The sequence below is a fragment of the Diceros bicornis genome, chromosome X (genome assembly GCF_020826845.1).
Source record: "Diceros bicornis minor isolate mBicDic1 chromosome X, mDicBic1.mat.cur, whole genome shotgun sequence".
Taxonomy (NCBI): domain Eukaryota; kingdom Metazoa; phylum Chordata; class Mammalia; order Perissodactyla; family Rhinocerotidae; genus Diceros; species Diceros bicornis.
Window position 1 is genome coordinate 90,642,474 of NC_080781.1, and position 23,389 is coordinate 90,665,862.

General features: G+C 36.2%; 2 protein-coding genes across 5 annotated transcripts in view; both read left to right on the top strand.

Moving 5' to 3' along the window:
• The window catches only part of DIAPH2 (diaphanous related formin 2), an 836,961-nt gene that overhangs the window by 185,644 nt on the left and 627,928 nt on the right, over positions 1 to 23,389 (top strand). For all 4 annotated transcript variants that reach the window (XM_058536303.1, XM_058536305.1, XM_058536306.1 and 1 more), the window contains one exon: positions 9,441 to 9,580. In XM_058536303.1, the coding sequence (XP_058392286.1) occupies positions 9,441 to 9,580 (140 nt within the window). The remainder of the gene's footprint in view (positions 1 to 9,440; positions 9,581 to 23,389) is intronic.
• Positions 10,660 to 12,058, top strand: RPA4 (replication protein A4). The gene has a single exon (XM_058536307.1). It carries the CDS (start codon positions 11,188 to 11,190, stop codon positions 11,977 to 11,979), a length of 792 nt encoding a protein of 263 aa, XP_058392290.1. The 5' UTR covers positions 10,660 to 11,187; the 3' UTR covers positions 11,980 to 12,058.

A 23,389-nucleotide genomic window follows, 5' to 3' on the forward strand; every position in this document is an offset into this window, starting at 1 on the left:
CATCCCAGTTTGAAAACATTAGCCCTCAGCTCCAAGTTTACTGATCTACTACCAAATCCCCAAACATTATGCTTCAATGTTTATTTTAACTTCTGACTAAAATAACCTCATCCGCCTTGGGTGAACATGTACTCACCTTTTACAGCTTACCTGAGCTTCTTTCTCCAAATCAGATCAGACCATCTGTCCTTCAGATTGCCGTACCACCCCATGTCTACTTCTATCATGGTACTTATCACATTGTTTAATAACAGTCTGCTTATTGTCCCTCACCCCCTTTTCAAAGAGTAAGCTCTTTGATGGCAAGGATATGTCTTGGCTTGTCTCTGTACTCCCAGTGCCTGGAACCTCATGGGAACTCAATAAATGTTGAGTGGGAATATTCTAATATGCAAAGGACACCATATGCATAATAAGAGAGAGATGCCTTGTCTCTCTGCAGTGCTATTTTGTGAAGAAAGTGAAAACCTAACTAATCAATGTGTATGCAGAGAATATGGCAGTTGATTAAAATTTTATACTTTAAAAAAGAAAAGCTTCTGCTTCAGTATGCAAATGGTGGCATATTCTGAATCAACGATTCAAAAGGGCAGGACCTTTGAGATCATCTAGCTCAATGGGTTAAAAACTTTATTTAACATCAAAGCAGCTTATCCATAAGAAATCATATGTGGAATAGGGATATATAAAGCAGATAAACATGCAAATGTCCTCATTATTAGGGGAGAAGAGGATCTGGGGATTCCCCTGCTGAGTCTTCTTTTTTGCATGTCCCCTCCTCAACCTCCAAAGGAGCCCTGAAAACACCTTAAGGAACTCTATGGACCCTTAGAATACAGTGTGAAAACAATAACCTAATCTACCTAAGGAGAAATCCTTTTCTGAGCATCTCAGAAAGATAAGCCATCCATCTCAGCACCACCTGAATTAAGGTGACCAGAAACTAATAATTTCATAACACCACTATTTCTTTCATTAGACAATTTTGAAAGGAAGCACTCATTAAATTAATGATAATATATATAGTTGTCCCTTGGTATCCACGGGATATTGGTTCCAGGACTCCCATGGATACCAAACTCTGAGGATGCTCAAGTTCCTTATATCAAATGGCATAGTATTTGCATATAACCTACTCACATCCTCTTGTATACTGTAAATCATCTCTAGATTACTTCTAATACCTAATACAATTTAAATAGTTGTTACACTGTATTGTTTGGGGAATAATAACAAGGAAAAAAATCTGTACATGTTCAGTACAGATGCAACCGTCATAGGTCCTGTGATCCATGATTGGTTGAATCCACAGATGCGGAACCCGTGGATACGAAGGGCTGACTGTAATGGTGGCAAACATTAACTGAGTGCTTATTATATACCAGGCATTGTATTTTACCTGGTTTCTTATTTATTTATGTATGTATGTATGTATGTATGTATGTATGTATGTTTTTTGTGAGAAAGAACAGCCCTGAGCTAACATCCGTGCTAATGCTCCTCTTTTTGCTGAGGAAGACCGGCTCTGAGCTAACATCTATTGCCAATCCTCCTCCTTTTTTTTCCCCAAAGCCCCAGTAGATAGTTGTATGTCATAGTTGTACATCCTTCTAATTGCTGTATGTGGGACGCGGCCTCAGCATGGCCGGAGAAGCGGTGCGTTGGTGCGCGCCCGGGATCCGAACCTGGGCCACCAGTAGTGGAGCGCGCACACTTAACCGCTAAGCCACGGGGCCAGCCCAACCTGGTTTCTTATTTCATCCTCACAACAACCCTGAGGATAGATAGTATATTGTTACCATTTTGCAGATAATGAACTTGAGACCCAGGAGGTCAAGTAATAACTGACTAAATTCACACAGCTATTGAGGTTAACAAATATTTCTGAAACTTTTGCTCACTTTTCCTCTTTTTGTTATAATCCTCCATTGGGAGCAAATTGTGTCCCCTTGAAGACAGTTTTGTATTGTCTTCAGAAAGGCACTCTCTATTTTAGGTTCTAGCCTGTTTCTGACAATTATTGGCTGATTATATAGTCTCAGACAAGTCACAACTTCTCCATGGCTCAATTTTTACAACTGCAGAAAAGAAAAATGGTTTTAGTAATATCTTCCCCTGTTGTTAGATTATGAAAGAGTATATAGGAAAAGTTGTGAAAGGTATTTGTGCTATAAAAATATAAGGCATTTTTGATATCTAAATCTATGAATCTCATTCAGTGCCAGAGACACACATCCATTTATTTACATGTCAATTAGTCACAGATCTTTTACTTTTGCTTGTTTTCCTGTCCTTTGGATACTTTACCATTGATACATTATGATGCAGGTAGGCAAGGAACTGAATAAAATTCAGTGTGTTCATTTTGGCTGACTATACTTAGTAAAATGTTTGAAAGGCTAGGGGTTTGAAAATAATGGGGTAATTTTTTGTTCTGTGGAAGAAATTTTTCTTTATTTCATTTACAATTTATAGCTTCATTACCTACTTAAGATGTAGTTTCTATCTAGGCTGTAGGAAACATTTATAATCTGCAAAAGTCCTTCTCTAACATAACAGATGCTGATCAAGTTTTCACTATTGTTCCTATCTTTAAATGGTACAGCAAAGAAGCTGGCAATGTCAAATATATTATAGGTTATCCTATTGGACTTTATCATTGATCAAATTCTGCCTCTTTTCTTAACTCATTATTTGCATAGATGAGCTTTCTCTATTTGAAATGGTACCACGCTTTTTCTCCCTCTGTAGGGCAGTGGATGGAGTAAATGTAGTGCTATTACAAAATGGAGGAAACAGGCTACTCTAAGGGTTCCTAACTCTTTTGTATCATGGGCTCCTTTGACAGTCTGGGGAACCTATTGGCATCTTCTCAGGATCATGTTTTGAAATGTAAAACATAAAATACATAGTAAGATTAAAAAGGAAACTAATTATATTGAAATATACTTATCAAATTATTTTTTTAAGTTATGACACATTCCAGAGAAATAGAAACTTATGTTCACACAAAAACCTATGCACGGATATTCAGAGCTGTTTTATTCCTAATAGACAAACACTGGAAACAACCCAAATGTCCTAAACGGGTGAATGGTTAAATAACTGTAGTATATCCCCACCATGGAATATTACTCAGCAATAAACAGGAACAAACTTTTCATATGTGCAATAACTTGTATGAATTTCCAGGGCATTATGCTGAGTGGAAAAAGCTCATGCCAAAGGTTACTACTGTATGATTTCCTATATATGACATTCTTGAAAGGACAAAATTATGGAAATGGAGAATAGATCAGTGGTTGCCAGGGGTGGAGGGTTGTGGCAGGGGATTTGAGTGTGGTTATGAAAGGGCAACGTGAGGGATTCTTGTGGCGATGGAACTGCCTTGTATCTTGATATTGGTGGTTGGATACATGGATCTACATGTACTAACTACACACTAAACACACACACACACACACACACACACAAATAAGTACAGGTAAAACTAGGGAACTCTGAATAAGATAAGTGTGATTTCTCAATGTCAGTATCCCAGTTGTGATATTGTAATATAGTTTTGCAAGATGTTACCATTGGGAAAACAAAGGAATTCTCTGCATGCGTATTTACAATTATCTCGAAATAGAAAGTTTAATTAAAATGTTGTGACATAGTAATATGCTTCTTTATAAGATTTGTTAGATAACAAGACAAAGTGGCAGCTTGTATAACTAGGGTAACTTTGGAGAAATGGTGAGCATTAAGTGATATTTTGAAATACTGCCACAAATGTGGTGTGTGTGACGCTATAGGAAGACATCTGTGACTTCTGTTAGTCACAGTGACCAAGTTGTAGGTGCTGCTTGTATCACTATAGTCTGTTGCATACATTCATAATTGAAAAAGATGCTAAATTCAAGTCAGTGGTTACTGAAAATAAAGATGTTATTTTTCCCCTTTCAAGTTTACATACTCCCTGTATTCGGCCCCAGGGTTAAGAACCTGTGGGTTACTTTCTATCTGTTTACATTTCATTATCTGATATATCTCAAGGGCCTCTGTCAAATAAAAGATAAACATAATACTTAAGCTTTCTTTTATCAAGTACTGTAGGTGGTGATAAGGGCTCATAAAAAAATGCCAGTATCTATACTTTTTAGATTTACAGATTTACTTGGTGTCATTCACCCGTATGCACATTGTTCATCATAACTGCTAAATAATAGTTTTAAAAGGCAAATATGGAATAGACCACACATTCATTGTGTTTGATGTGAAAGAGAAACATGTCAGATTGATTGCTTATTATACTTGACTAATTTTGAATATCATTAAATATTTTAATTAGCTTTCACTAGCAAATCATTTAATAGTGGTTTACCTTTTCATTGTTGATGTCTCTGAGAGTGTCTAGATCAAATGAGGCTGTTGTTTTACAAGAAATGAAGTTCATTGTTTTAGGATCAATAATCTACTTATTAAAAATCTCCTTTTTGTCTCAGTTTATGTTAAAAATTAAAATTTATTGTGTATTTAATTGAGTAATTACTTGATGTTATTATGAAGCATTTGCCTGCGTACTCTATAAAAAGTATGTGTTTCACAACAGAAGAAATAACAATAGGACCACAGAATTTAAATATATGTTTAGAGTTTCTCTGTGTACTTGACATTTCTAATAGTATATGTGATGAAAGAATGATTTAAGTGTTTGTTCTGTGATAGTCTTAGATTCTATAACTTGGGGATGAATTGCTTAATCTGGTATTTAATATAGAAGCTTCAATAAGTAAACAATAAATGCTTTCTCATAGAAAATCTTATACTTTTCTTTAAACAGTTTAGCTAATCATATTTAAATATGCTTAGTTAGTTAAATCCTTTTGGGACAAATGGTATGTATAATCTGAAGAATTATGATGCTTCTATATTGCTATAACAAAGTTTTTTTTTTTTTTCTGTCCTAGAATTTAGGATATGTTCTCCTACTTTACATATCACTTATGGCCTCTGAAAAGGTCTTACTTAAAAACATTGTGTCCTGCAATGGGAAATGACACTATATGAAGTTATCTCATGATGGTATTTTTTTGTTTTTATCTTACAGACCCTGAATTGATAATACATTGTATCTTTTATGCAGTATTTTTCATGCAGTTTAAAGAATTTTCACTGCAAATTGCATATAAAATTATTTAAAATGTTGTAATGTGATATATTTATTTTAAAATACCTTTTGTATTTTTTGGAAACATTGGATAAATTTGGATAAATTACTTAATTCTAATAATCTCCCTTGATGAGATGTTTTTCTTATATAACTGCAGAGAAGCCATCTAAAGGTTTAACAATATATTCAGAGTCCTATAGTCCACCAAATACATCATTATTAGAATAAATATGTAGATTGACTTAGATCAAACATTTGTTTTGTGTTTTCCTACTGGAACTCAAGGAACTGATGATGATGAAAATGGCTTTTCCATTTCTTATGCTTTTAAAGTTATAGGAGCCTCTTAAAGAACAACTCTGTGTATAGATATAGTTCCAAATTTGTTAATCTGTAACCTTCCTTTTTCAGAGATCTGCAGTGATAGCTAAGAATCTCACTTAATTAAAGTAGCCAAAGAAACCTGACTACATTAGGGTTTATAAATCATGGTCAATGACAGTAATGGAATTATTGTTTTCATGACAATAATATTATCCTTCCTATTTGAAGATGACACCCCTGATAGTAATTGCTATTTGTGTGCATGCTGTAGTTGAAAAGATCTGTGTACAATCAATAGTTCTTCCAGTGTCTGCAGCAAGATACCTTGACAACTTAGAACTATGAAGCCTTTCCTCAAATTATAAGTAAATCAGAATTTACATTAAAGAATGACAGATCATGCTCAGACTAAGTCAATCTAAAATCCGAAGTGGTATCTCCACGGCAAACTTAAAATGTTCTTTTTAGAATATTGCTCGTCTGGTTTTGATACTAACGTTTCATCTCAGAGTAAGGGGAACGAGATTATTACACTGACCCAAAGAACCTTTGGGTTCTCTGTGTAGTGTCTTAGAATAATACAAGCACAGTCACACTGACAAGGATCTCCATCCTAATGATTTTCAAATTAAGGAATGGCTTCAAATTAGGAAAGCTTTTTGTTCACCTAGCTTTGGAATAGCATGATGTACGCTAATTGCTCACTTTGTCTGCAGTATTTTTTAGAGATCAAATGGGCACAGTGGTAATTTTCATTAATCTCATACAGAGCAGCTAATTAAAATTTCCATTATTATCCATCCATTATCTAGTTGTTTCCTTTGTTCAGTATCAGAACAGGATGTTAATAATAAGCCATTTTTGTATTACAGCCCTATTAAATATAGTGAGAATTAGTTTAATCTATTGCACTGTTTTGTTTTTAGGTGATTTCTTTAATATTATGTTGCACCATATTGACTATGCTAAAGATACTTTGACATTTTGTAATAGAGATTTCAGAATTAAATACTTGTTGCTTTAATTTTTCATTCCATAATAAGAAAAAGTGACATATAGTGGAAAAAGAAGTAACCTGAGGACCAGAATATTAGTGTTTTATTCTCACAACCTCACTAATTATGTGAACTTTCCAATCACCTTGATTCTCTATTTCTGTAATGAGGGTATTAGAAGGGCTGGTCTAGCCTTTACATGCTATCATGTTTTCAAATATGAACTTATGTTAAAACCCCAGAATCCTTCTAACTTGATAAAAGGCATTTGTTTTATAAGGTTATATATTCTCTGTCTTGCTCCATTAGATTGTTTGCTTCCACTCCTTATAACCACAGAGTATCCTAAATTATACAACTTAAACTTATTTCTAAGACCTGGGGAAGAGGTAAGTCCCAATGTGATGGGCTGGCCCAGTTGTTCCATAAAGAGTATCTTAGCCACGACCGTAAGGCAGACAGGAACTAACATTTTCTGAGCAGCTTACTCTGTCTATGAGGCAACACATAGGAAATGCCCATTTTAGGCACTTTATATGCATTGTCTTAATCCTCGTAACAAACATGTGGGGTAGGTGTTTATTACCCGTATATCATGGATTAATGAACAGGTTTATAGAGATTAGTTCAATAGCCTGCTCACAGATTATCTAGAAGGTAAGTGAGGGAGCCGTGATTCAAACCCAGTGGCAGTTTGAGCTGTTTGAGCTGTTACTAGCATCTCGAAATATATTGTAATGGAACATCTTAGAACTGTAATATTCTGAAGCAAAACTAAACTGAGTTTGGAAGCTTCTTCATGTTGAAACTCATCAGTCATTCACCCGTTTGTTTATTAACCATCTGTCCATCCATCCATCCATCCATCCATCCATTCATTCATTCAATGAATATGTATTGAGTACTTACTGTGTGCCAAGCACTGTGTTAAGATCTGGAGATACAGTGGTGAACAAGGTAGGCAAGATTCTTGCCTCATAGAGCTTATGTTTTAATGAGGAAGACACAGTAAACAAATAAAGTGCTAAACAAGATAAACTTATATAGAGCTAATACTATAAATGAGATTTAAAATGATGTTGGGATGATAACTGGAGTGTGGAGGAGAGAAGACTATTGGGCTGAGACTTAAATGATGAGAGCCAGCAATGGAGAGGTCAGGGGTAAGAGTCTTTTAGGCAGAGAATACAGCAAATACAAAGGTCGTTCTACAGGAATAAGCTCTATATACAAGCCTCCAGGGGAGGATCAGTAGGGCCTTGTTATCCATTAATTAAGAAAACAAGTTTGAGGATCATACGGAAGTGGTATGTGACTGTAGACTTGCAAAATTTTATGCTATAAATGTTTACTTGCTATTATTCTTTGTGGATCTGTAGCCTAAAGAGATGGGTAAATATGTTATAGATACGTGGAAATGATTTCATGGTGATGTTTTTACTTACGGTGCATCTATGTGGTGATTCATCTAGTAGACTTCTTGAACATCTACTGTATATTCTAACAAAGCAAGAAAAATCAAGTCAGTGGCCATTACACAAAATATGGGAGCTGAAAGTATGAAGTTGTATTCCTTGTTCTGTAATTGTAATGGACAGATTCAATAACAGCACACTTTTGTTGGGGCTCACTAAAGTCAGTCACTGTGTTAGATGCTTGGCATACATGGAGTTCCCAGTCTAGAACTAGAACTTATGACCTCTGTCCCAATGTCTTAAGTGCTGTAAGAGTGACAGTGCCACAGCGCTATAAGGAAATACAATTCCCCTACATAGACTTTAGCAGACTTTAAACATTTACTATTTAATGGAATTTTTAAAAATTCAGACGTTGAGAATGATTGACAATTACTATATTGAGGAGGCGTTCTCAATAAAAAGCCAAAGAGTATGAAACCCTAGGGAATCCATTTCTCATTATTAACACATTGGTTTTTTAAAAAATTCTATATCCTCTAATGATATGACTTCTACCAAATGGAAAAAAAAATTGCTTTCCGTATTTTAGCTTAGATACTTAGCAGAAACTGAGTGTAATTCATATGAACTTAGAAAATGGGACTTATGCTAGAGTTTTAATTCAGGGGGATATGTTTGTAATATAGGAAAGGGGAAGTTATGATTATGTGTGTCTAGAATGTGAAACTATGAGTTATTAGTACAATGAATGTGTTGATGATGTTTTTCTCCCAGCCTTTTCCCCAAACTACTTACATAGTTATGGCAAGGTGATGAAGCTAAGGAGCTGTGATGAGATAATGAGTTCTAGAAATAACTCCCGTATATTGGAAATTAAGCTAAAAACTAGTCGCTATCAGATAAATGCATTCAATGACTTTTTAAGATTAATCTACAACATGGGAGTAACATAGTTAGGAATGAATAGTTGGGAATTGGTGAATGCTTTAGACTAATTTGATTAACTAACATGCTAACTGGAGACTATATTGTTTTACATTTAATAACCGTTTTCATTTGTTTTTTGAAATAGGCTGATACTCTGATATATCTCAATGGATTGGGGTTATGTATAATGTTTTATATTCAATTTTGTTCACTGTATTTTGTGGAATAGAATATAAATATCTTAGCTAGGAAAATTAATAAGATGATTTCTAAATGTTCATTCTGTGGTTAAGAAGAACCAGCTAACGTTAATCCTAATGCTTGGACTGTAAATTTAAGCATCCTTGTCAGTGACACTTTATGCAACTCAAGTCCATATTCTATTCAGGCCATGAGCACCAGCAGTGTAATTTTCTTTTAAATGAGGCTAGGGAGAGTGTTGACATATATGCAATATGATTTTACCACATCAATTCTGCGACCAAGAATTTTTACATGCCTAGCTCTCTGCACACATTATGCAGTAAAATATTCACATATTCTATGCATTATTTTATTTTAAAAGGTTTTTTAAAACCTGTCATTTGTCTAAAGTGGTATTTATTTGTTTATTTTTTACAGGGAGGACTGAAAAACAGCAAACATGAATGCACCCTGTCTTCACAAGAATACGTTCATGAATTACGATCTGGTATTTCAGATGAGAAACTTCTTAATTGCCTAGAATCTCTGAGAGTTTCCTTAACCAGCAATCCTGTCAGGTAGGTGGTTCTTACTGTTTTGGTATGATTCATACAATTTGTACTGTATATAATTGTTGGGAATATAATCAGTTATGTCATTGTAACCTCAAGATTTTCTGAACAGAAGTCTGAAGTTAGCTAATAAAACAGCAGTGTCTGATTATGAGGTTGTAAACATTTAAAAAATATATCATCTTAATATCATCTCTAATAACAGAATTTTAAGAATACAAATATTACTTGGATGTTTAATTCCTCTTTGATTATATAAAACATGGATCCAGAAGTTAAATATCCACATTTACATGGAAATCTGTGTACTCATATAACAATTATTATGTATTTATTTGTAAAACAAATGAAGTAATTGGCTCTATGATATTATTCCTTTTTAACCTGAGAAGTAAATATAATTTTATATGCTTCTAAAAGTTTTAGATATACTATTCACACATTTCTGTAATTTGGGATGGCAAAAATTAAATTATTTTAAACAATAAAAGAAATGAGAGCAAGTTTTAATAAACTCCTCAAAACTATACACATTTAGGCTATTACCTAACTACAAAGAATTTTTAAGGAAGAAGTTCCTTGCCAATGGTGGATTCCAGTAACTGATGTTGCTTTATTAACCATAAAAAAAGCCTTTAAATTAATTACATCCAAAATAAAATATTTTTATAAGAAAAAATAGACTTTCAATGTAATATGAAAATATTCTGAGATCTGCTTACATAATTGCTAGAATCTTAAATTCAGAAATTCCTGGATAAGGGTATATAGAAACTGTATTTTGATTTTACTCATGTTTTTCCTAATATATAATGAGGCTGACATCTTGTATTTCTCTGACCTATCCACAGAGCCTTGAAAATAATTTAGAGCTCAGTTATTCTATTTTGATTTATGTATAAATTGAAATATATCACATTATTTATTTTTTCCTTTAGTGCATTTGGTAGAATAACTGGGAATTTACAATTTTGTAATAAAAAGTTTAAAAAGACAGTGGTAAGATGTGACTTACTTTTGAATATGATAATCATTCAAAGGTAGCTGTCTTGCCATTTCTTCCAGAATGCTTCCAGTTTTAATGCTTTGAACAAGGATGTGAGTTCTTTAAGAACAGTAACCATCGTGGTGGTTCCCTCTCACCCCCATCCACCCCCCTAGGCCCGCCCATCCCCCCCCGCCGCCCCCCCAACCTACTGTACTGTACCATAGTGCACTTATGATAGGCTCTGAAAAATTTTGTTAAATGGTTAATTGATTGAATGAGTAAATGAGTCTTTAAGAAGTGACTATAGAAGAAGTTGTGGCATTGAGGAATGAAGGGGGGGAAAAACCTAGTAAAAATGTACTTTTATAAAGGCGGCAGGAAAGGCTTAAAATTACATGGGGGGCCTTTTAAAATGCAGCCCAGCAACCGCCAGACGACTACAAAGAATTATGGGATCAGGCAAGAAGCTGGTAGGTCCTGATTGGCTCCAGAGGTCGCGTGAGGCTGCTTGTGTCGTCACAAGCCCAAGCCTTCGCGGGAAGCGGTCTGTGGAGGTCAGAGCCGCCTTTGGAACTCACCGACTAGATCCGACCGCACCTCCTCAGCTGCCTGAGCTGCCTTCAACATGAGTAAGAAAGGGTTTGGGAGCTATGGCAGCATCTCTGCCGCGGGTGGAGCCAGCGGAAGCAATGACCGACCGTCTCAGGGCGGCGGCACAGCTCCTGCTGCTAAGCCCTCAAGATCCAGGGCCCGAATCCAGGATATTATACCTTGTTGTGTAAACCAGCTGCTCACCTCCACTCTGGCTGATGATGTCTTCACGATTAGGGGAATTGAAGTTTCCCGGGTCTCTATCGTGGGGATAATCCGAAAGGCAGAGCCGGCTCCAAACTACGTTCTTTACAGAATTGATGATATGACCACCAAGCCTATTGAGGTCCGCCAGTGGGTCGGCAGAGATAAAGCAAAGCAGGGGATGACTCCGCTGCCAGTGGGAGTATACGCCAAAGTGTTCGGTATCCTCAAATGTTCTGCGGGGGTGAAGAGCCTTGAGGTATTGAAAATCCGCGTCCTGGAGGACATGAACGAGTTCACCGCACATATTCTGGAAACGGTCAACGCGCACATGGTGCTGGATAAAGCCCGCCGAGCGGCCTCTGGGCAAAATGCACCTGTTGCCCCACCGGAAGTTGATGAGGCTCAGGAGTACGGCGAGTACTGCCCTGACTTCATCTCGAAGGAGGTGCTGCGTTTGATTCATGAGTGTCCTCGACAGCAAGGCAAGAGCATTCAAGAGCTCCAAACCGAGCTTTGCAGCCTGAGCATCGGGACCATCAAGCAAGCCATTGATTATCTGACCGTCGAGGGCCACATCTACCCCACTGTGGATGGGGAGCATTTTAAGTCCGCGGATTGAAGCGGCGAAAAGATTTTTCATTTTCTGAAGACCCTCGCCTCCAGCTGTGAGTTTGACCTGTTGACTTTTAGGAAGTAGATTTTTTTTTTTTTTTTTTGTGAGGAGATCAGCCCTGAGCTAACATCCGCCAATCCTCCTCTTTTTTTTTTTTTTGTTTTTTTTGCTGAGGAAGACGGCCCTGGGCTAACATCTGTGCCTATCTTCCTCCACTTTATATGGGACTATCTTCCTCCACTTTATATGGGACGCTGCCACAGCATGGCTTACCAAGCAGTGCGTCGGTGCGCGCCCGGGATCCGAACCAGTGAACCCCGGGCCGCCGCAGCGGAGTGCGCGCACTTAACCGCTTGCCCAACCGGGCCGGCCCTAGGAAGTAGATTTTTTCAGCAAAAGATCTCAACTGGCATTCTTTGGAACATCACTGCTTTTCCAACTGCTTTGAACTTTTCTGTTTTTTTAACATATTTGAAGCTCAGAGGGAGATGGGGATGGATAAATTGGACTTTTTATAGGATTTACCAGCAAGCAAATGAAAATACTCCTGGATGGATGAATTTGGGGGAGAAAAGGTATAGAGAAAGTTGAAAATTATTATTTAGTTGTGTGGGAGCTTCTTTTTCTGAAATAGCCGTGTATTAGAAGAAAATAGATGCAGTCAGGGAGCCAGCTAAGAGACAAAAACAAAAAAAAATTTTTGTTTTTACATTAGACTTATTTTCTCTGTTTGGATTTAGCTTATTATAGTCATATTGTTATCTCTTGTTAAATACAGTAATTAATTCAGATGTGCTAAAGATAGCAACTTATGAATTCATATGCTCAGTTCAAGTGTTTATTGAGTGATTTGCTCTTATTACCATAGGTTTATGTTCATAAAAAGTAAGATTATACCATGTTTATATAATGTGGTCATCTTTGAATACTTTTTTCTTAAAATGTGGTTAATGATTACTTCAAATGCGATATGGCAATATTTGGATTAAATTACAATCTGTTGTAGTTGCATGATACATGGATGCCACACTTTCTGTAAATTTTTTGTTCTGATGTGTTATCTGTAGTACTAAATGCTCTTCTTTATGTATAACAGGTTTTGTTCTTATAGATTAGGTAACCAAATAAGAAGTAATTATAAGAATATTAAGTTTAGCAAGTTTAACTGAAATTTATTTGAATGTTTTATTAAAATATTTTTGCAAAATCTTGAATTTCCTGTGTAATTTTTTTCTAAACACATTTGAAAAGGCCTTTTTTTTGTTTTTGAGGATTAATAATTTTAATTATCCAGAATAATTTTTTCTCTTCTCTATATAATACCAGTAACATATCGTAGTTGTAATAATACATTTTAGTATAGATTATATTAATTACGTGAGACTTTTAAATAATTCAATAAAGTAAGCCCTCAGTTATATGTACACTAATGATGGTATCTTTTAAGTTACTAGTTTTGTTACATTAGAGAAAAGAAAAAAATATATACATTCAGACAGGTAGAAGAGACAAGCATCACTTGCCTTAATTGAGTCACAAAAAGAAGGTGCAAAAACAGAGAAAATACCATTCCCAGTAATCCACAGTCAGGAAAACTGTATATGACCTTTCTTTGCCAGCCTTTACAAAAATTTATCATCAGTTCCTGCTTAAGCTTTCTGAGGCATAAACTTCACTTTTCTTCCCCTCAAAAGCAAAGAAATCATAAATGACACTCTTTTGAAAACCACAGATGGTTAACATACTATAAACCTATTTGTCATTTAAATTATCAGTTGTTTTTGCAAATTCTAGTTTTCATAAACATAAGAAATTTGGAACCACTCTTTTTTGAAAAAGGTTGCCTGCCCTGGGGAAAATCACACTGGGGGAAATGCAACGAGGGGCATATTTCTTCCTCAGAATCTCATTGTGGAAAGAAATAGTCTAGGGGACATATCATTCTTTTGTGATATCACTTATACAAATGCAGGAACCCTGAGATTAAAATCTGATATTTGTGACTTTATAGGTCACTCTGTTAATTGTCCGAGTTGATTCAACTGGCTGTTGGATGTGTAGCCACATTTTCCCCACTCTAGGAATGTTCCTCCAGAACTAGGAAAACAGCAACCAAAATAAGCCCTTTTCAGCTGCCTTTCTGCCTGGGAACTGATATGTTGCAACATGTACATCTGAATTTAAGGTGGAGGACCAACTCCTCCTCTTCCTCGCCCCCATCCTCTGAGAGGAACTGGCCTCTGTGTTCCTTGGGGTTCTTTTCAGCTTTGTTAATTCCCTGGGCACCCGTCTTCCCCTTATTCTTCTGAATGGAATCATGCTTTAGTGGGATTCTGCAGAGGATAAGGGACTGCAATGGGAGAATAGTAAGTAGGTCTGGCTATAATGTGAGTGGAAATCAACAAACATGTTTAGGTAGAAAACAATTGCTGGATTGTCTTATACATGCATATTTGATGCACGTTAGGGGTAGCAGATGTTAAAAATTCATTTAAAACCATTCACCTGGCATGCATATTTCTTTTTCAGTCTTGTTTAGACAGTGAATGACTTGGCCAGTGCTCCCCTTCCTCTCCAGTCCTGCCCTATATGTGAGCCAAACCTTTGAGGATAAGATTCAAATCCTGGGGAAATACTATTGACCATTTTGGGCAGGGACATTTAAGCCTGAGGAATCTGAAGAACATAAGTGATGATTATAATCTACTTGGGGTTTTTTTTCTATGGCTTGTAGACATATGAGACATATGCATTTATATTGAAGTTGATGCTTAGTTGACTGAATATCTAAATTTGAAAATGTTTTCAAGTCAAAGCTAATATTATTACTGTTTTCATAATTGTTAGTAATCATTTTATTACTAAGTTTAGATTTATATTTTGAGTATAATCTGAGAAATTTAAATCTTATATTTTTTCAGTTTCCATTTACTTTTTATAATGATGAATCAAGAAAAGTAACCACCAAGAATTATTTTCGTTCATGAAACCTTTAGTGAGCACCTACTATATGCATTTAAGTGTTAGTTAGCTTTCAGTTTAATAAGCTTAAATTCAGTTGACTTCTGAAATTCTTACTAAAATAATAAGAATTAACATTTATATAGTACTTACTATCTGCTTGGCACTATTCTAGGAGTGTATGTGTGTGTGTGTGTGTCCGTCCCTGTGACGCCTAGATTTATATTTCTAGCTCAGATCTCTCTCTCGAAATTCAGACTCTGTCTCCAAATATCTTCCTGGATGGCCTACAGGTATCTTTAAAAATATTTAAAATGGGGCCGGCTCGGTTGCGCAGTGGTTAAGGTTGTGTGCTCCGCTTCGGCAGCCAGGGGTTCACAGGTTTGGATCCCGGGTGTGGACCTACACACCTCTCATCAAGCCATGCTGTGGCAGTGGCCCATATAAAGTAGAGGAAGATGGGCTCGGATGTTAGCCCAGGGCCGTTCTTCCTCAGCAAAAAAGAGGAGGATTGGCAACAGATGTTAGCTCAGGGCTAATCTTCCTCACATACACAAAAAAATTTAAAAAGTAATCAGAAGAAACATGTATTTATAGCATTTATTATCCCCCAGGAAATGTTGTAAGAACTTGAAATATACACATTCAACCAGGGTATCATTATTATTGGTATAATATTGTTCTCATTTTATACATGAGGAACCTGAGACTCAGGAAGTTTAAGTAATTTGCTCCATTGTAGTATGACATGGCTAGTAAGTGTCAGAGCTAAGATTCCAACCCAGGCAGTGTGTCTCCAGAGCCTGGGCCTTAACCACTTTGTACTACCTCACAATAAGGAAAGTCTTGTAAACTATCCTTGTTTCACTTTCGTCACATACTAAGTATTTCAACTTTATTTCTTTCATTAAAATTTCCTGACTTTAATTAAAAAAAAATGTGAAATATTTCAGCAAAAAATATAAAGGAGAATGTAAAAACACCTGTGTATTCATCTACCTGTTGAAGAAGGAAAACTTAATTTTATTATAGTTGTAGAGAACTTAGCCATATAACTCAGATTAATTTTTAATGACACTGTACCCCTTTGAGCCTGTATTTTCACTGATTAAAAAATCATCGGAAAGTCTACATTTTCTCTAAACCAATGCATTTACTTTTTGAAGTGTAGTATCTTAAGAATATATATCATCTTATTGGAAAGTCTGTCTTTTTCTGGTGACCACATGGCCCTGTGTAGTGAAAATTGGGACTCCTTTGCCCTATCCATTGGGGATGATACCGCTAGTAATTCGAATGCCATCCATATGGTATTTATTCCAATTTACCATTACATGATAAATTAAGAAAACATTATTTTACTATTGAGTAAAATAGTAAATATTTATGTTTCTGGCCTTTGGTAATACCTTAAATTGGAGCAGTTCAATGAATAGCACTTAATATTATATAGTTTGTTTTTATATATCAGATGGATATCCAATAAAGGAATAATAAAAATAAAGTCCCCTTTTCCGTATCGGGCTTGTCCATATGGAGCTTACATTCTAGTAAGAGAAATCAGACAATTTTTTAAAAAATCTGTATAAACTGTCAGGTTGTGATATGTGCTGGGGAGGGGACGTTGGTATTTTATATCAGATGGTCAGTGAAAACCTCCTTGACTTGAGCGACATTTGCACAGAGGTCTAAAGGAGGTGTGGGAGTGAGCTATGTGGTCAGCTGGAGGGGGAATGTTGTTAGAAACAGCAAACAGCAAGAGCAAATGCTTGGCCTCTTCCAGGAATGTCAAAAAGGCCGGTGTGGCTGGAGGCAGAGAATGTAGAGTCTTGAGAGCCATTGTAAGGACTTTAATTTTTACTCTGAGTGAGGTGGGAAGCCATTAGAGGGCTTTGAACAGAGTAATGGCCTAACCTGACCTAGATTTTTAAAGAATATCTGGGTGGAAGCAGTTGCAGTAAGGGAGCTAGACATCTCACAGGAATTCTAGGGACAGCTGTATAGCTGTGCCTCATGGAGGCTGATAGGGAAGGTCATTTGACATCCCAAGGTAGTCCTGGAACCTGAGTGTTTTTGTCATGAGCCTCCCTCAAGTCAGCAGCAGAAATTCATGGCACATCACCCTGATTTTTTCCATGGTTAACATGGACTCTACATGAGTCTGCTCCTTTTCCTTGATAACTGCTTGGCCTTCTCTCTATTACCCAGTTCAAATTCCTGATGGGGAGACTCTGGTCCCCATTTGTTTCTCCTTAGGCAAAGCTTTTCATGCCAGGTCACCTCAGTTTGCAGGCCAGCGTAAGTGCTTGCCTCATCACGGGTCAGGCAACCATCACTAATCGAATCAGCCTTGCTCTTGGTAAGGGAGAGAGGGAGGCAGGGTGATGTGGTCCAGAATTTGTACACCTAGGACTGTTCCCTCAGGAGGTGGCTGTGGGGAGTGCTCCCCTAAAAAGGGGATATGAGCTTGTCAGGCACGGGCCAGTACAGTGACTTTGATAAGGTGAGAGGGAAAGTTATTGCATGGATATCTCCTGAAGGTCAAGGATTATGTTTTAGTCATCCTGTATATTCAGCATTTGGCATTATTCTTTGAGGCATCACAAGTTGAGTGAATGAGAAAAAGTAATGCACTGCTTTCATGATGTGCCTCTAGTGTTCCCATGTGTGTATGTATGGGTTTTGGAGAGAGGAGAAAAAAACAAGGAGCACCAGTATCCTTACTTTTCCTTTGAGTCTCCTGGGAATTCTTGCTGAAGTCTAGAAAGTCACCTCTGAGCAGTGGTCTCTCCTTGGACTTTTGTCTCCCATTTGACTCTGGTCCAATCTTTCTTCTTCTTGATTATCACGGAGATACTCTCCTCAACCTACCCCTCAAAAAAACCTGAAAAGTGGTGGTGGTGGGATCTGTGTCTCTATTACATGGTTAAATAAGTTCTAGAAGTGCAGTGTAGTATTTTTCCCTCTTGGGAATTCAGAGTGAACATTAACATTGTTTTTTAAAAAAAGCTTTTCGAAGTCCTGAAGGAGAGAAACTTGTTTATTAACCCAGAGTTTCCAAATTAAAAAAAAAAATCTTCTTTTATTCTTCAGAAATGCTGATAACTATTCCATGGTATAAACCGTAGCTTATATATTTATCAGATTTAAACTCACCAGCAACCATAACATTTTGTTATCTAACCACCCCTACTTTAAAATCTCCCTCACAGAAACCAACAAATAAGTAACGAAACCAACACAGCAAACAACGAATTAGTCTTCCTTTTGGACAGAAACTAATAAGCAAACAAGAGCAATGAAACAATAAAAAAATCAGAAAAGGAGGAAACTAATGTAAGAATAAACCCAAGAATGGGTATAATTTGTTCAAGAAGGAAATTACACAGAAAACAAAGAAAAGAAAAATAGGCTATAGAAGGATGAATCACCTTGAATGCATAGTATCTTATATAACAGTAAAAGAATCCTTGAATTCAACAGAAATCACTTAATCTTATTGTTTTAGTTTCCTAGGGCTTCCATAACAGTTACCAAAAACTGGAGTGATTTTAAACAACAGAAATTTATTCTCTCATAGTTCAGATGGCCAGAAGTCTGCTATCGAGGTGTTGGCAGGGAGGTCCTTCCTAAGATTCTAAGGGAGGATCTTTATTTGCTTCTTCCAGCTTCTGGCATTCCTTGGCTTGTGGCAGCACAACTCCAGTCTGTGCCTCAGTTGTCACATGGCCTACTCTGTGTCTCTGTGTGTCCTTTCCTGTGTCTCTCATAAGAACACTCTAATTGGATTTAGGGCCCACCCTAATCCAGTATGTTGTTATCTCCATCCTTACCTTAATTACATCTACGAAGACCCCATTTCCAAATAAGGTCATATTCTGAGGTTCTGGGTGGGTATTATTCAACTCACTACGATCATGAAAAGGAAAATTATCCTTAAAACCATTGAAATAAAATTAAGTTAAATTCTGTCTAGGTGAAATCATTAACTAGTTCAGAATATCCAACAAAAGTAGAACTATGTACTACTTCTAGAACTATCTTTATGTAGAACTATCCTTAATGAAATTAAATTTTGTTGGCCGTGTTTCCTTTATAAAGAAAAATTCTCTGTAATACTAAATTCTAAGAGATAGAGTCACACTAGAATGCCAGTAATGACATCTGATTTCTAGTCCTTGATCCCTCACTCTCTGTGACCTTAGTCCAATCAGTGACCTCTTTGGCCTCAGTTTTTCCATATGTAAATGAGATTGGAACCTTCCAGCTCTAAACGTCTATGTTCTGTCTTCTCTTTTTTTTTTTTTAATAATTTTATTTATTTATTTATTTTTTCCCCCAAAGCCCCAGTAGACAGTTGTATGTCATAGCTGCACATCCTTCTAGTTGCTGTATGTGGGACATGGCCTCAGCACGGCCGGAGAAGCGGTGCGTCAGTGCGCGCCTGGGATCGGAACCCGGGCCGCCAGCAGCAGAGCGCGCGCACTTAACCGCTAAGCCACGGGGCCGGCCCTCTGTCTTCTCTTTTGCTTAGTTCCAATCCTATTACCTTTGCTATCGGAACTAGATTAGTGTTTAGAAATGATTTTGAAGTGAGAAAAATGTTCCTCCATAAGACTAAAAGATTTCCTAGCATTCCATTATTTTCTTGCCTTGATAAATATTATATTTAACCAATTCCAGACAGGTATTTATAATTTCCCTTAAATACTGAAGAAAGCAGTTTCTAAATCTCTCTTACATAACTATTTTTCAAACCTGATGTTCATTAGAATCCAGGCATTTGCCCTCCCATGGCTAATTTTCTCTCTTCCACAGTTTTAGATGGTTTCTTTTTGTTCAGACCCTAGTAAAATAATAAATAAATATATAAATATACACACACACCTAATCGCTTTACTAAACATTCTCAAAGCAGAGTCACTTCAGAATATTAATTGGAGTCATGAATTTCAAATTCATATAGTATTTAATCACTCAGATGATAAAGGCTCTAAGAAAGTCATTTCATTATATTATTTTCTGCTAAAGGCAAATATTTAAAAATCCCTTTTATAAACCATCATTAACTGATCATATCCCAAAGCACTCCCTCACTATACATTCCTTCAACATTTATTTTGTACTGTGTACGTTCACCTGCACCTGCTTATGCTCTGTAATAGTTTCACGCATGTATGTCTGCTTTTCTCATTTAGATTTTAGATTCCTCTGGGAAAGGGACCCTCTTGCCCTCTTATTTGTTTCATGATGGCAGGTATGGTGTAATTTATATACAATAATGTGTGATTTGATGTGGCTATTGACCCACCATCAATAACAACCTATGCTTCTCCAGCAGTGAGAATGAATTTGCATTAATCTGGCGCTATTTTGTGGCTATGCATTTTTAGATGTAATCAGAGAAAAAGAATGAAGCTAACTTCCTCCACACAAGAAAGAAACCTATTGGTTTGATTTGAACCATATTCATAAGCTACAGATGACATCGTGTGCTTTACACAATGGTCTTTTTACAGTTGCATTGTGAATTAATGAAATTGAATGTTTACAGTTCTATTTAACACCCTAAAAATCCATGAATTTTGACTATAAGATAAATCCCAATCTTCTATCACAAACTGCATTGGACTTCGCACATACCATGGTCTGTTTTAGAATGAGAACTATGTTATTTACAAATTTTTGTTCACATTCCTTTACTAAAGTTTATGAAAGGAAGTAGTGCCTGCTGAGAAATGACCAATGAGTTTGGACAATTTTATTCCCAGCCAACCCATTACAGGATGTATAGGTATTTGGCAGTGCATTTTATGAAGATCCAAAGCAATGTGTAGCAATAAATCATTGTCACTAAAGTTTCTCAACACACGACAAAAACAGCAAATACTGGTTTGAAGAATAGTATCAGAGTTGTGATTGCATAGAATTCTTTTCCGAGTTGTTGCTGCAATTGCCTTACAGCTTGAGGAGTATTTTACCCCACTAGGAAACTGTTTTTTCTGTTTTGTTTGGAATCTTCGTTTTCTCCCAAACGAATGGCATAGTGTGTATATTCACTTTCTGTAATGATTGCTTCTTCAGCCAATGTTTTCAAGCAGGTGAAAACAGATGAAATATCTTTTAGAGTTCATATATGTGTAGTTATTTGCGTTATTTCTGGAATATTTGTTTCTACTTGATATTTTCTAACTTCCCTTTAGATTTGGACATATTTTTCTAGCGTATTAACAAACATGCATTTTAACATAATCATCATAATGAAAATAGCTGACTGTTGACAGTAATACAAGATAGGAATAGAAAGCACTTTCTGAATTATGGGTGTTAATAACTATTTAAATAGCCTGTATTAAACTTCTTAAAAGCTTGACAAAGCAGCCAACGTTACTTAGAAAGTTAATATAAAGGTAGGTGCAGACCAGTGCTCTTAGAACATTTTGCATTGAACTACCTATGAAAAATGGAATAATGAGGACAATTTTTTATGATACAGAAATGTGAACAGGACTTAAAATTGTGAGCATCTCATAAGGCAGCATTATGAGCAGTATTACTAAAGCAGGGTTGTTTAATATTGGTATTTTAAATTTGTTTGCTTTAACTTTCAAATGCATAAATCATTTTAGAAGACTCCTAGTGCGTTTTTACATGGAATAGAAAATAGTCAACTCAGTGCAGTTATGTCAAATTTTATGCTTTCTTTTAAAATCTTGGGCAGTAATTTGAATTAACAGCAACCATATCCGTGCTCATTTAGCTAAATTGGTACCATAAATATTAAGTGACATTGAATTTTTAATTATATAATATTAGCTTCAAAACACAATTTTAACTTAAGGCAGATCCAATATTATATCTCATAATAGAAGCAAACTACATCTATGTGACCTATATTTTTTTTAAAAGGAAAAACATAAGAACAGCAAATACTGACTCAAGTTTCCAAAGGATTGTTTTAGTAGGAAAAAATGCTATAGGCATTAAGGTAGAATAAATGATGGCTCTTATGTTGACATTTTTTTTATTACTACATGACATATGAAGCTCCGCCAAGGTAATACATTTTCTCATCTAAATGATATGTTTTAAATTAGAAAACCAATGTGTATATATAATTATTATCTAAAATAAGTAGAAGCTTGTGACTGGACATATGGTTATAAAAGTATATAAGGTCTAGCAGCAGAGTCTAGGCACTCTAATTAAACGTATTTCTTAATGGAAGGCTAACATCCTTCCATTTTAAAACGTTTTGTATGCATTTTCTATGTATTCAAAATTAGTCTTGGGAAGAAAATGCTTATAAATATGTGTCATTTGGAATCTTTTTGTTTTGATTTGTATGAGTTAATTTAAAGGTCTCATACATACTAGAGTTTTATATACTTCTCATTTTATGGGACTATTCCTAAAGCAGTTGCAGCTTACAATAAGACATGCAGATATCCCACTACCATTAAGATGAGGGTAAAAAGACAAACTCCAAGTTAACAAGGAGGGAAGGTGATACTTTTCAAAAAGCCTAGGACAAGGCCAGATAATGATTTGAGTAAAAAATAGTTTCAATTTTCCTTGTAGCCAAGGGGAAAAAAGGCAGAGTATTGAGAGACATAGTGTTATCTGGTGAATGACAGTGCATCTGTTTTTCAGGAGGGGCATTCTTTCTAAATCTGAACACAGAGAGTTTTATTTTGAAGTTCTATAAATGAGGGATATTGAATAACACAGTAGAGTGAGTCTTTGATAGTTTTCCATAAAGTGCAGAGTATTTCTAGAATGTCCGTTTCCTACATGGGGCCTTGAGTTAAAAAAAAAAAAAAAATCAAGGTCATGATGTTTGTACAAAGACCCAGAGTAATAGTACTGGCATGCAGCTGTCCAGTAATCTAACCCGCTACTAAGGTGTACTTGAGAAATGTGTCTGAGGCTCTCCTCCTGGAATGTCTGTCATCTCAGCTGGACTTTTGATAGGAGCTGGATAGCTGACAATTCACAATTAAGATGCCAGCTAGCACCTGGAGTGCAAGTGTTCTGTGTGGTCGATTGAAAGAAGATCCGTGTGCACTCGATAACAGTGTTTGCTCTGTGACCCCAGCTGTTCGACTGGTGCTAGATAATGGACAGCTAATTTGGGGAGATTTCCCACCTGGTCAGCAAAGATATAGGTGTATAGCCTCTTGCATCAGGCAGTTTAAACCTGAAAATCTTCTGTTGAGATGGAATCCATGAAGGCAGAATATAGAAGGCAGTATTACATTGTAGTGTACTTTGGAAAACTAAATCAGCTTCAAGTGAGATAGCTTAGTGGTCTGCCATATGAATATGAATCTCAAACCTTCATACACTCAGAATGAACCCCCTCCTATTTGTTAGATCTGTTCTGCAGCATCCAGTGTTACTGAAAATATGCAGATTGAGTCCAATTCTGTCTATTTTGGAGGATACTGCCTGA